We start from the raw sequence: 12,849 nt of genomic DNA, 5'->3' as shown, positions 1-12,849 counted from the left end.
CTCCTTCCTGCTTATGTTATCGCAAACTGCTTGGAATTTAATTGTAGACTTTTGTGCTTTTATTCCTGAGCTTAATCTTAGTATTTTTTTTTTTTTTCCCCAGGTTTGTCTTTTTTGTCATTTAATACTAGTTTTATGAATCTAAAGATTAAGTATTTTTTTTAAAAATAAGCCATGTTTGTCAAATGTTTGTTAAATGTTTGTCTTTTATGATTTTTTATGAATCGAAATAAAGACTTTAAAAACCTGAAAACCTGACTTTGATGAGGATACCCCTGGAAGAGAACTAGGATTACAGGTAAGTAACTAATCCATTCAGCCACGTATACTCTCTCCGCTGTTGCGAGGAAGGTCTCTAGATCGTTTGGGAAGTTGCACCCGGTGATCGTCGTCCACTTGAAGTGTTCGGGGAAGTTGGGTAAGTCCCACAAGGAAAAGAAGATGCTTAATAGCTCTTAAACTTCACCACGCAAGTCTTCGGATAAGTAGTGGGGCTGTTGGCACTTGAGGGCTAGCTCCGTGGTGGAGAATGTGCCTGCGCTGTTTCTGAACCTCCATGAGTTTACAGGATCCAGAGCAACTCCCACCGAAAGAAGTTTTTTTATGAGGCCAAGCACCTCATTTTGGGGCTTCCCGACCCACGGGTCCTGAAGGTGCCCCTACTGGTCTTCTGCCAGCAGACACGCCATTGATGCCAGGCGGGCCCTACCATTCAATGACAGATCTGAAGCGGTGCCGGTCAAGCAACCTCAACCTTCCCTGGCAGCCACTCTAGTGTTGGCACCACCGACGCCCAGTGAAACCGACATCATCATTCCCGACTCCAATATGGAGACAGATGGGCATCATCCGACACCGGCGCCAGCTCCGTCTGGGGTCAGACTCGTCATATCGGAGCCCTCGCCTTCTTTCTATGACTGGCTGGATTGGGTGATGAGCCCAAGGGGCCTGCGGACCCTTATGGTTATCTACAGAAGATCCAGAGGATACCTAGTATGATGATCTGGCTATTGCCAGTGGTCTGGGCACCTTCCCAGGTACTGATCTGGTCTCTCATCCTGCATACATGCAGTAGAGTGCCTCACTTTCTGTGGTGGTGCAGAGGGCAGCTGAGGTCCAGGACCCTTCCCTAAGCTCAGTGGCAATCAAGCTGAATGTTTTGACGGATGCGCTTTAGATAGAATTGCCCCCACAGAACCATTACTCCCATTTAATGTAGCCCTTACAAATGTCCTTCTCTGGGTTTGGTCCAAGCACTGTACAGGAGCTCCTGTGCATAGGTCTATTGCCCACTGCCATCCGCCGGCCACAGGGGACCCCAGTTTCCTCACACAGCACACCCCCCTAGACCTAAGTAGTCAATGCCTCCAAGTCCAAAATTAACCTTGCTCATTCCTCACCCCATCGGATAGGAAATCTAAATGGCTGGATACTGTTGGGCAGAGGATATTCTCTTCTGCCAGCCTGACATTGCAGTTGGTGAACATTCCTCTTCGGCCAATACACCCATTTGATGTGGGACTCAGTTGTGCAGGTGTTGCCCATGGTCTCAGAGGAGGCCTGAGCCATACTCTTTCAGGCAATTGCTGATTGGAGATATGCAGCCAAGTCACCATAAGATGTGGGTGGATACAACTGACTTGCGGGGCACAGCGATTTCCTCATCAGTGGCCCTTAGAAGCCATGTCTGGCTGAGAACCACTGGTTTACGAGGGATGTCCAAGCTTCACTAATGGATAGGCCCCTTGATGGCTCCTGTCTATTAAGTGAGAAGGTGGAGTCTGTGCTGGAGCACTTGAAGGACAGTGGGGCTATGGCCACGTCCTTGGGCTCTTCCAGAGCCCCTCGCGCACCCCAGTCCGACTTTCACCCCTTTCCTGTCCACAGAAGGGGCTTCCAACAGCATCTCTACGCTCCTACCCACCCTGGGCAGCAAGGTTGAAAATCCTTTCGTGACCACAGACGTAGTTCCCACAGACTACATTAGACAGACATCCAGAATTCCTGCCAGTCCACCTCCTCCCGCCCCTCCGGCAGCACAGCCTTAAACCCCTTTTTATTTTGTCCTCTGACCATGATACGGTACAAAATGGGGTGGTGATTGCTCACTTTGCCACTGGATTCAAGCAAGCCGGGCTGAAGACGGCTGGAATGCCAGAAACCGGTCCTCGGAAGCTTGTTTCCGGTCCAGGGAAGGCATGGCTTGGCAGTTCGGGCTGGACTGTTCCCATGAGGCACAGGGTCAGACTGATTTGCATATAGCCATGTCTGAACTGGGGTGGCAGAGTGGGCTAAAGAACGGTGATGGATCAAACCCATATCTTTTGACTGGGTGTGAGTGTTTGATTGGTTCAGATGCTCCGTCCATCACCACCCCCTTTTGTACCGCTCTGACCATGATAGGCATCCAGTTGGAAACAGGATATACCATCACCTGTACCACTGGAGGTCAATAATATCTGAAGATTAGGTTTTGCAGGTCGTCCAAAGGGGTTACTACCTGCCCTTTGGGACCACCCACTTCTAGCAAGCTGATGGAGGGCCACCTTTCCTTGCTCCATCAGGAAGTGTTAGCTCTCTTGGCTATGTAGAGGGTGCCCGCATCAGAATTAGGCCAGGGTTGCTATTCCTGCTATTTTCTGGTGCCCAAGAAGGATGGAGGCCTTCGTTCTATTCTAGACCTGCACCTTCTCAACCTCTTCTGGAACAAGGAGAAATTCAAGATCCTCACACTTGCACAAGTCCTGTCTGCCTTAGATTGAGTAGACTGGATGGTAGCGTTGGACATGCAGGACGCCTAATTTCACATCCCCGTCATGCCTGCCCACAGATGTTACCTGCAGTTCACAGTGGGCTAAGAGCACTTTCAGTTTGCCATGCTTCCCTTCGTTCATGCCAATGCCCTACTTGTTGGCATGAACGAGCTTCTCTTCACACGGCTTCAAGTACTGCAAAATGCTGCAGCCAGGCTGGTGTGTAACAAAAGCAGTTTTAGCTCTGCTTCAATGTGCATGAAAAACCTGCACTGGCTACCTATGCGACAGAGAGCAGCATTTATACTGTTGAGTCATGCACACAATGTACTTCATCAAAATGGCCCCAGAATATTGCAGGGGAAAATGTAGTTCTATGTTCCCTCAAGGAGCCTTAGGTCACTCAACCAAGCATTGGCCAGAACCAAACGTATCAAGAAAGTGAGGTCAGGAGGGCGCTCTTTCTCATATCGGGCAGCCAGGAAATGGAACGAGCTCCCCCTGGACCTACGCCTCACAGCCAATTACCTACTATTTCGAAAAAAAAATAAAAACCCATCTGTTCCCCAAAGAATAACATCCAGTCATTTGTTTACCACATCTGAGTCTGGCCATTTTGTTTCATTTAGCGCTTTGATATCCCTCGGGATGAATGCTGCGCTCTACAAATAAATAAACAAATAAGATCAGAGGCCTCTGGTCTCTGGCAGAATCAGACTCCACATCAGCGTTCTGTAACTCCGTGCGATCTGGCTGGCATAAAACTTTCTACCCTCCATCAAGGGAAGGTCAGTGTAAGTGTTCATGAACAGCACTACTGCTATGTGGTACTGCAACAAACAGGACAGGGTGGTGTTGTGGACTCTGCCACTCAATAAGGTGTTACTGGAGGTAAATAATTTGCTTGTTAAGTAGCTTATTAGGCAGCATACTCTTGTGAATACTAAGTACTAATTTTGGTAATGATTGAAGTTTTATTAACAGCTCTTTGTTTTTCTATAGGTAAATCAGTTAAACATGAGGCTTGAAAATGTGCAGATAGAACGGGGCGAAAGTGTTAACGTTTATCAAAATGAAATTGCTGCGAGAAAGATTACAGAAGAAAGCCTTAATCAAGAGGTGTGTTTTAATAATTGTAATTCATTGGCAAGGATTCTATTAAGGTGTTTTTTGTATTTCTTACTTTTGGGTATTCTGTGTTTTATAATAGCTTTTGTATACCATTTCTTTTAATTTATCATTTATTAGAGTGTGCCTTTCCAAACTACAGTATAGTAGTTGATAGCAACAGATTAATTTTTCCAAAGGGAGTGTGGTAGGCATCCAAAACATATGAATTGTCCTGCCCATTCTAGTAGGAACCCTGTTATGATGAGTCACTAATAATATTAAAAGGGCAGGGTAACCGGAGTTACTGGGTCCATAGGGGTTACAAGTTACACTGTAATCTGTAAGTGAGAATGCACTCAAGAATGAGCAATGGCAGGGAGATGTAGCCTCCATCCTCATTTTATTCCCCATTTCTTTGTGCATCCCCTGAAAAACTTGTAATGCTATGTATGTTATGTTATGTTATGTTAATTGTATTTTTATCGCGCACAGCTGCCCCAGCAAAGGGGCGTCCTGGCGCTTGGACAGACACTACAACATAACACACAATAAAAGAGGGGCAACTATTCAGAGACGGGAAACAAGAAGGTTTTAATCGCCTGCCTGAAGGCAAGCAGGTCGTCAAGAGCTCGAATATGGACCGGGAGTGAGTTCCATAACCCTGCCGCAAGCACCCGGAAGGAACGGCCACCCATTCTGCACAATTTGAAACGGGGGCATACTGCCAGGTGGAGCGTCTCAGATCTCAAGGACCTTGAAGGAAAATAGGGAGTAAGTAAGTTGGCAAGTGCCGGCGGCGAAGAAAACTTCAAAATTTTAAAAGCCAGACACAGCGCTTTGAACTTGATTCGCTGTCTGACCGGGAGCCAGTGTAGGGCCACGATCGTGCCAGCCACTGAACAGTGTCTGGGGAGGCCCACAATGGCACGTGCCGCGGCATTTTGAACCCTTTGTAGTCTAGAGGCCTCTGCTTGATTCATCCCTAGCATCAGCGAACTGCCGTAGTCCAGCCGGGATAGTATTGATGCCTGGACCACAAGCTGTCTAGTGGGGGGGTCAAAGTACTTTAAAACCGGCCTTATACCCCGCAGGATGCCATAGCATGTGGCCGCCACCTTCTTGGTATGATCCATGAAGGTGAGTGCAGGATCCAGCCAAATGCCTAGATTTCTGACGCCAGAGGCAGGAATCGGAATGACACCCAGCTCTGGTGGCCACCACTGATTTCCCCATAGCTCCGCATGCTTCCCTAATACCAACACCTCAGTTTTGGTGGCATTCAACTGAAGGCAGTTGGTCCGGAGCCAGCTTGCTACTGCCACCAGACCCTCTCGGAATCTGGGAGCCTCCACCTCGGGGTCTCCACTAAGTGTCACCGCCAGCTGTGTGTCGTCAGCATATGAGGTCATCGTCAGACCCCACTGTTTGGCGACTGCAGCTAGCGGTTTCACATAGAGGTTGAACATTGTAGGGCTCAACGAGGATCCCTGTGGGACTCCCATCTCCAAGGAATAAGTGGCGGATTGAGCTGGTGGTATAGCCACTTTGAAGGTTCGCTCCGATAGAAAGGAATGAAACCACTGGAGAGCGATGTCCGTAACTCCAGCTTCCTGTAAGCGTTGGATCAGTATATGGTGGGACACAGTGTCAAAAGCAGCGCTTAGGTCTAATAGCAGGAGCGCTGCTGTATGACCCGAGTCAAGTACCTGGCGAAGATGTTCCGTGATGTAAAGTAACGCCGTCTCGGTACTGTGTCCTGACCGGAAGCCATTCTGACTGGGATCTAATATCTGGTTACGAGCCAGATGCTCAGACAGAACTGAGTTGACATGGGCTTCCGTTATTTTCGCTATCCAAGGCAGCAGGGATATAGGTCTGTAGTTTTCTGGCATCCGGGGGTCAGAATTGGCCTTTTTTAAAATAGGGGTAATCACTGCCTGTTTCCATGCGGTGGGTACCATTCCGTTGGACAGTGACATATTGATTAATTTCAATATGGGGTCTCGGCACAACGGGGAAAGTGTGTTAATAAAAGCTGGCTTCAACGGGTCCAGGGGAGAACCTGACTTAACCCTAAGGCTAAGCCTGTCAAAGATTTCAATAGGCAGGTCTGGTAGAATAGCCAGGGTATCATGTCCCATAGCTTCAGGTTCGGTTACCTCTAGATTTGAACAGCCTGTATCAAATCCTTGGTAGATTTTTTCCACTTTCTCTAAGAAGAAAGTGGCCAGATTGTCAGAGTGGGAGTCTGTGCAAATCACCTCCGAGGTGGCTTTTTTAGTCATCAGGTCCTTCAGGACCTTGAAAATCAGTTTCGAGGGGTTGGAACTGAGAGCAAATTCCTGTGCATAGAAAGCAGCTCGTGTTCTGCAAATAGCCCTGTGATAAACCTTCAGATCAGCGAAATACCGAATTTTCAGAGCAGGATCGTAAGATCTTCTCCATTCCCTCTCTGTTTTTCGGCAAGATTTTTTCAGCTCTGCAAGAGACTCATTATACCAAGGGCTTTGTGTTTTTACCCGGCCTTTCGACCACCGCATAGGTATAAGAGAGTCCAGAGCGTCGGTGATCCAGGTGCAGAACTGATGGTATCCTTGGTTCACATTTGCATTAACAAGGGTGCTCAGAGGTTTCTGTTCCAGTAGCCTATAAAACTCTTCGAGCTTTAGCTTATGCCAAAGCCTTTTTAAAATAGGCCTGTCCACCGATATAAAAGGCTTATCGTGGACCGAACAGAAGGCTTCCACTAGCAAATGATCCGTCCATCCCATCAACAAAGGGTCTGACACCTTCACCCCCTCAAGCGTGGAAAAAAGGGGTCCAAAATATGGCCTCCTGAGTGGGTAGGAAGGGTGACAAGCTGGATGAGTTGCAGGGCTTCCAGATCCGCCAATAGAGTGCTCACGGTTGTGGATGACCCATTGTCAAAATGGATGTTAAGGTCCCCCAAGATGTTAAAATTGGCACAACCGAGCGCTATCGGGCTGACCATATCGGCCAGTGCGGACCTGAAGACAGAATCATTGCCGGGAGGGTATGGTTTTTCTGACCCCCAGATTTACAGTATTGGCTGATAATGGTAACTTCACGACCAGAGTTAATTAGGGCATTAATACTTACTTTTTTTTAATAACTTTATTTTATTGATTTTATTAATGCAAGCAGACAACAGCACATTACCTCAAGAAAAGACACCCATTGCTCCCCACCAGAATCCAACAGGCAGTTGCCAGAAACCACGGCACAAAGCTCCAGCATACATATTCAATGTCCCACCAGCAAGAGCCCAGGACAGACGGGGAGTTCCTGCCATCGGTCAATGCGTGCCAGTGGTGCTGTAGCCAATTCTAAACAAGTCTTTCCCCGCGCCGCACCTAACCAAACACCCCTCCCCGCCCACCCTAGCCCAACGCCCTCCCTTCCCCACCCCAGATCCTGGAAACGGTGTGCCAAGCTTCATGGAAGTACATTGGATTACCCATCCTGAGACTCTTCCGCAGGAGTTGGAGCCTCTGTGTGTCGAACCAATCGTAGATACTTAGGGCAAGTCACTTCATTAAATTCTTGCGCCAGCAGTGAGATGATCGGCCGCCACAAGTTTACGGCTAACCCAAGGACCCACATCAGAATGGAGCAACCAGTGACGGAGCTGAAAATATTGATATCGTTTGGGGTCTTTGATTTCATTCCAATCGGGCAAATCCGAATAGGGAATGAAGCCTTGAAGATCAAAAAGGTGACCCCCCGACGATCTGTAGGGCGATACCCGCCACTGAGGGAAATCTTGCGCGTCAACACCCGGAGGAAAGTCAGGGTTATCGAAAAGAGGGGTAAGAGGCGAGGGGTAGGATGTGAGATTACTTTGCAAGTCGAACGAGTCCCACACCTTCAGCGCTGATCGGGTGATCGGAGATTTCAGCATGTACGAGGTGCAGTCGGATGGTTTCAGGAAATGAACCTTCCACAAGGGAAGGCCAGCCATAGCCCTATCCTGAAAAAGCCACAGTTTTTCGGATTCTGGTCTTCTCCATTCTACTAGGTAGCGGAGCTGGGCAGCTTTGTAATATGTCAATAAATCAAAAATGGACTAGCTAAATAATCAAAAGAAAATAAATTGTTTTAATTTATCAAGGACTCAAGTATGCTTTGTCAACGGTTTGTGGCACCTGGTAGGTGTGCTCATAAAGCCCTCACCCACCAACCTAGTTGGTGGCATGCTTCATCATCGGGCCCACCCAGTGACACCTAGCGTGTCCCGGGTGTGCTTCGACGCCTGAAGACAGCGGAGCAGGTATGTCGCTGTGTGTGCGGTGAAGACTGTTATGGATTGTGAATTTAAAACGGCTTGGCGGGGATCCCAGTGCCCGAGGGCAAATACACTTTATTAGCTGGGTCACCGTCAGCGGTTAAAAATAAGGCTATTGGATGTTAGAGGCGAGTTACGACCTCCCACATCCTGGGGTGTGTCAACATGTTTCAGCCAGTGCCTTATTACTATGCTGGCTTTCTTCAGGACGGGTAAAAAAGGTGTGTGCAATTAAAACTAGTGGGTGTATATCCAGACTATGTGTATACACGCCCTAAAGTGTTTTTCTATGTGTGAGTGGGGAATTCCCATCTCAAGAAAACACCTGTACATATAACATATAGGACAAGGACAAAACATACATAGGAAAAGGTTAGAGTCACTTGGCTGTATAATATAAATACAGTTGGTTGCCGGCTCTATAGCGGTGTAGGTGCTGGCTATGAGCGGCTAGGGTGTAATGGCACTGGTGGTACCATTAGGGTGGGATTCGCACTTGATTACGGTAGTGGGGTGGCTAAAACACGAATTGTACAAAGTTGGTGCACAGTGGTACAGGAGGAAAACATAAGAGTTCAATCTTACGCTAGTTTGTCAAAAGTGCTACTTCATGGTTTGAGAAGTGGCATGGGTTGACCCTGTGGAATAAAGACATGGGTTTTGCCACAGTTTTTGGGAGAGAGAGAGACCTGTAGGGGAGAAAAACGCTTACCAGAGATGAAGAACCGTCATAGTACTCACTGAGTTCTTGGTCAGAGCCTGCCGTGGACCTGTACTGCCTCCTTCGCTGCACCGGTAGCGAATGGCCATGGGAGTGAGCTTTTTATACTGCAAGCAGATTGTTAAATTGTTGGCACCTGTGTTTTTCGAGGAAAGGGTGAAAAGACTCGAACTACCGGGTCAGTGCGCTCTCAAGCGCTAGTCATGGTTGCGGTGGCGGTCTGCGCATGCGCGTTGTAGTGCGCTGTTACCGCGCATGCGCATTAGGGTGTTAGACAGACCATCGCCTGGTCGCTATGAAACATGCACTCTGATAAGACCATTGCCCAGTTGCAATGAGGCATACATTTGTTTTAATAATTCTATTATCAACTGCTTCCTATTGCCCCATCTCTTTTGGTTAACAATAGCACCTGATGGCTCTTAATCGCGCCGCCTTGACCGCGCATGCGCGAGCGAGTAGTACCTGCTCTCTCACTCGTGCGCATGCGCGGAACTAACACCCTAATGCGCATGCGCGGTAACAGCGCACTACAACGCGCATGCGCAGACCGCCACCGCAACCATGACTAGCGCTTGAGAGCGCACTGACCCGGTAGTTCGAGTCTTTTCACCCTTTCCTCGAAAAACACAGGTGCCAACAATTTAACAATCTGCTTGCAGTATAAAAAGCTCACTCCCATGGCCATTCGCTACCGGTGCAGCGAAGGAGGCAGTACAGGTCCACGGCAGGCTCTGACCAAGAACTCAGTGAGTACTATGACGGTTCTTCATCTCTGGTAAGCGTTTTTCTCCCCTACAGGTCTCTCTCTCTCCCAAAAACTGTGGCAAAACCCATGTCTTTATTCCACAGGGTCAACCCATGCCACTTCTCAAACCATGAAGTAGCACTTTTGACAAACTAGCGTAAGATTGAACTCTTATGTTTTCCTCCTGTACCACTGTGCACCAACTTTGTACAATTCGTGTTTTAGCCACCCCACTACCGTAATCAAGTGCGAATCCCACCCTAATGGTACCACCAGTGCCATTACACCCTAGCCGCTCATAGCCAGCACCTACACCGCTATAGAGCCGGCAACCAACTGTATTTATATTATACAGCCAAGTGACTCTAACCTTTTCCTATGTATGTTTTGTCCTTGTCCTATATGTTATATGTACAGGTGTTTTCTTGAGATGGGAATTCCCCACTCACACATAGAAAAACACTTTAGGGCGTGTATACACATAGTCTGGATATACACCCACTAGTTTTAATTGCACACACCTTTTTTACCCGTCCTGAAGAAAGCCAGCATAGTAATAAGGCACTGGCTGAAACATGTTGACACACCCCAGGATGTGGGAGGTCGTAACTCGCCTCTAACATCCAATAGCCTTATTTTTAACCGCTGACGGTGACCCAGCTAATAAAGTGTATTTGCCCTCGGGCACTGGGATCCCCGCCAAGCCGTTTTAAATTCACAATCCATAACAGTCTTCACCGCACACACAGCGACATACCTGCTCCGCTGTCTTCAGGCGTCGAAGCACACCCGGGACACGCTAGGTGTCACTGGGTGGGCCCGATGATGAAGCATGCCACCAACTAGGTTGGTGGGTGAGGGCTTTATGAGCACACCTACCAGGTGCCACAAACCGTTGACAAAGCATACTTGAGTCCTTGATAAATTAAAACAATTTATTTTCTTTTGATTATTTAGCTAGTCCATTTTTGATTTATTGACATATAATTCGGGGGATAAGGACTAGCTTTCTGGTCCTCTCTCTCCCTCTTGATACACGCAGCTTTGTAATATGTCACCAGGTGAGGGATCCCGAGACCACCCTCGTCCGGGGGACGATAGGCTAGATCACGGCGAAGGCTCGGTCGTTTCCCGCCCCATATAAAATGTTGAATCTCAGACTGTAGCACACGTATGTAGCGTAGGGCAGGTGTTACCGGTATTGTTTGAAAAACATACATTATTTTAGGCAATATGGACATTTTTACAGCAGCCATCCTCCCCATGCTGTGACTCTCACCCTCCCCTCCCCTCCTCTTTCCCACCTTCATTATCTGTCTATTTCCCCTACTCCAACCCCCCCCGAATCTCTCACCTTGCCTTCTATTCCCCTTACGTATTTGTGCTTATTGTGTATCTCAACCTTACAAGTAACTATGTTGCCATGCTCTAAGAACTGTGTAACCTTTGTAACGATGTAACCTGTAACTATGAACTGATGCTCATGTAAAGCGCTCTGATACCTCCGGGTCTAGCCAGCGCTATATAAAACATTTAAAATAAAATAAAAAATAAAATAAAGTAAGAGGGTACGTTCTCCAGCGCTGCAAGGCGGGGGTCACCTGAAGGGTGTGCGTAGTGTAATTGCGGGTGAGCGTTGAGCTAGTAGACGGGGTTAATGTGATCCCGAGGTAAGGGATTTCACTATGGATCCTCAAACCACCCATCTCCTGGAAAGCATCTGCCGTGGCACCCTCATGGAGGCCCAGGGGCAATAGCATAGATTTCCCCACGTTGACCTTAAATCCTGATACCCGCCCAAATTCCTCAAGCTTCCCCAGAAAAGAAGGAACAGATCGCCGGGTAGAGGTAAGCGTCGCCAAGATGTCATCGGCGTATAAGCTGACAGTCTGCTGTTCCCCCCCGAAAGGGATGCCAGATATTTGAGGGTTGTCTCGGATACGCTGTGCTAGAGGTTCGGCATACAGCGCAAAGAGCAGGGGGAAAAGGGACACCCCTGTCTTGTGCCCCGCCGAATCTCAAAAGGTTTAGAGCACAGTCCGTTCACCCAGATCGTCGCCCTGGGACTGTCATAACAACTCAGAGCCATGCTCAGAGCGCTCTCCCACTCCGAAATGGGCAAATGTTTTATCCAGGAACCCCCAATCCACCCAATCAAATGATTTCTTAGCATCGATCGAGAGCAATAGGGCGTCCAGGCCCACATAGTGGGCTTTATCTATGAGATGCAGGATTCTCTTGGTGTTGTCGCTGCTTTGTCTGTTGGGGATAAAGCCTGACTGGCCCGGCTCGATTATACCTGGAAGGCGCAGGCCCAATCTAGCTGCTAAAACACCCGTGAATATTTTCAGATCTAGATTCAGAAGGGAGATCGGCCTATATGCCGCGCATTGGGTGGGATCCTTCCCGGGCTTGGGGAAAACAACCACGTCAGCTTCCAACATCTCTGCCGGAATCGAGCCCGGCCCCATGAAGGAATTGAACAATCGCGTTAACACGGGCGCCAAGGTTTGGCAAAAGGCTTTATAGAAGCCCGCGGAAAATCCGTCTGGGCCTGGAGACTCCTCCACCCTAATGGGAGCGTCCAACGCTGTTGCCCCCGAGGCATTGAGAGCCGTAGTTGCGGCTCGGCCCAGATATTCCTCCCCTGTTCCGTCAATAGTGGGTCCCTACTGTACAAGGAGGAATAGAACGCCCAGAAGGCTTCTGCGATCTGCTCATCCTCCTCGACCCTAACCCAATCTGAGGTGTGGACAGCCGCTACCCTGGCTCGTTCCGCTCACGTCCGTAATTTGCTGGCAAGGGGCTTCCCTGTCCTATCGCCACCTATATAATAGGAATGCTTAAGCCGGAGTGTGGCATACTCCGCCCGCTCAAGATCGAAAGTTGCCAACTGAGCTCTGACTGCTTTAAGTTGTTGCCACATGCGCGGGCCCCCGTCCTGCTATGGACACATTCCAGCGCCAGCACCTTGGCTGTCAGATCCTCCCTCATTTCCTTACGCGCACGATTATCAGCTGCGGAGATCGCGATGAGCTCTCCTCTCACCACTGCTTTCAGGGCCCCCCATAGGGCCGCCAATGGAGCGCTTGTGAGAAGTTGGCCTGATATATAGTGCTCACTATTCTAGTGATCACTTTGTATCATACCAAACAACCCTTATTGATGATTGGTTGTAAGTCAACCTTTCAGACCAGCTATCCTAGTAGCA

General features: G+C 48.6%; 1 protein-coding gene across 12 annotated transcripts in view; it reads left to right on the top strand.

Moving 5' to 3' along the window:
- SYCP1 (synaptonemal complex protein 1) overlaps positions 1-12,849 on the top strand; it is a 6,803,167-nt gene that overhangs the window by 4,608,668 nt on the left and 2,181,650 nt on the right. For all 12 annotated transcript variants that reach the window (XM_078644363.1, XM_078644366.1, XM_078644361.1 and 9 more), the window contains one exon: positions 3,756-3,872. In XM_078644363.1, the coding sequence (XP_078500489.1) occupies positions 3,756-3,872 (117 nt within the window). The remainder of the gene's footprint in view (positions 1-3,755; positions 3,873-12,849) is intronic.

Source organism: Lissotriton helveticus, chromosome 5_1 (assembly GCF_964261635.1).
Source record: "Lissotriton helveticus chromosome 5_1, aLisHel1.1, whole genome shotgun sequence".
Taxonomy (NCBI): Eukaryota; Metazoa; Chordata; class Amphibia; order Caudata; family Salamandridae; genus Lissotriton; species Lissotriton helveticus.
Note: the sequence above shows the minus strand (reverse complement) of the source record. Positions and strands in the feature narration are given on the sequence as shown.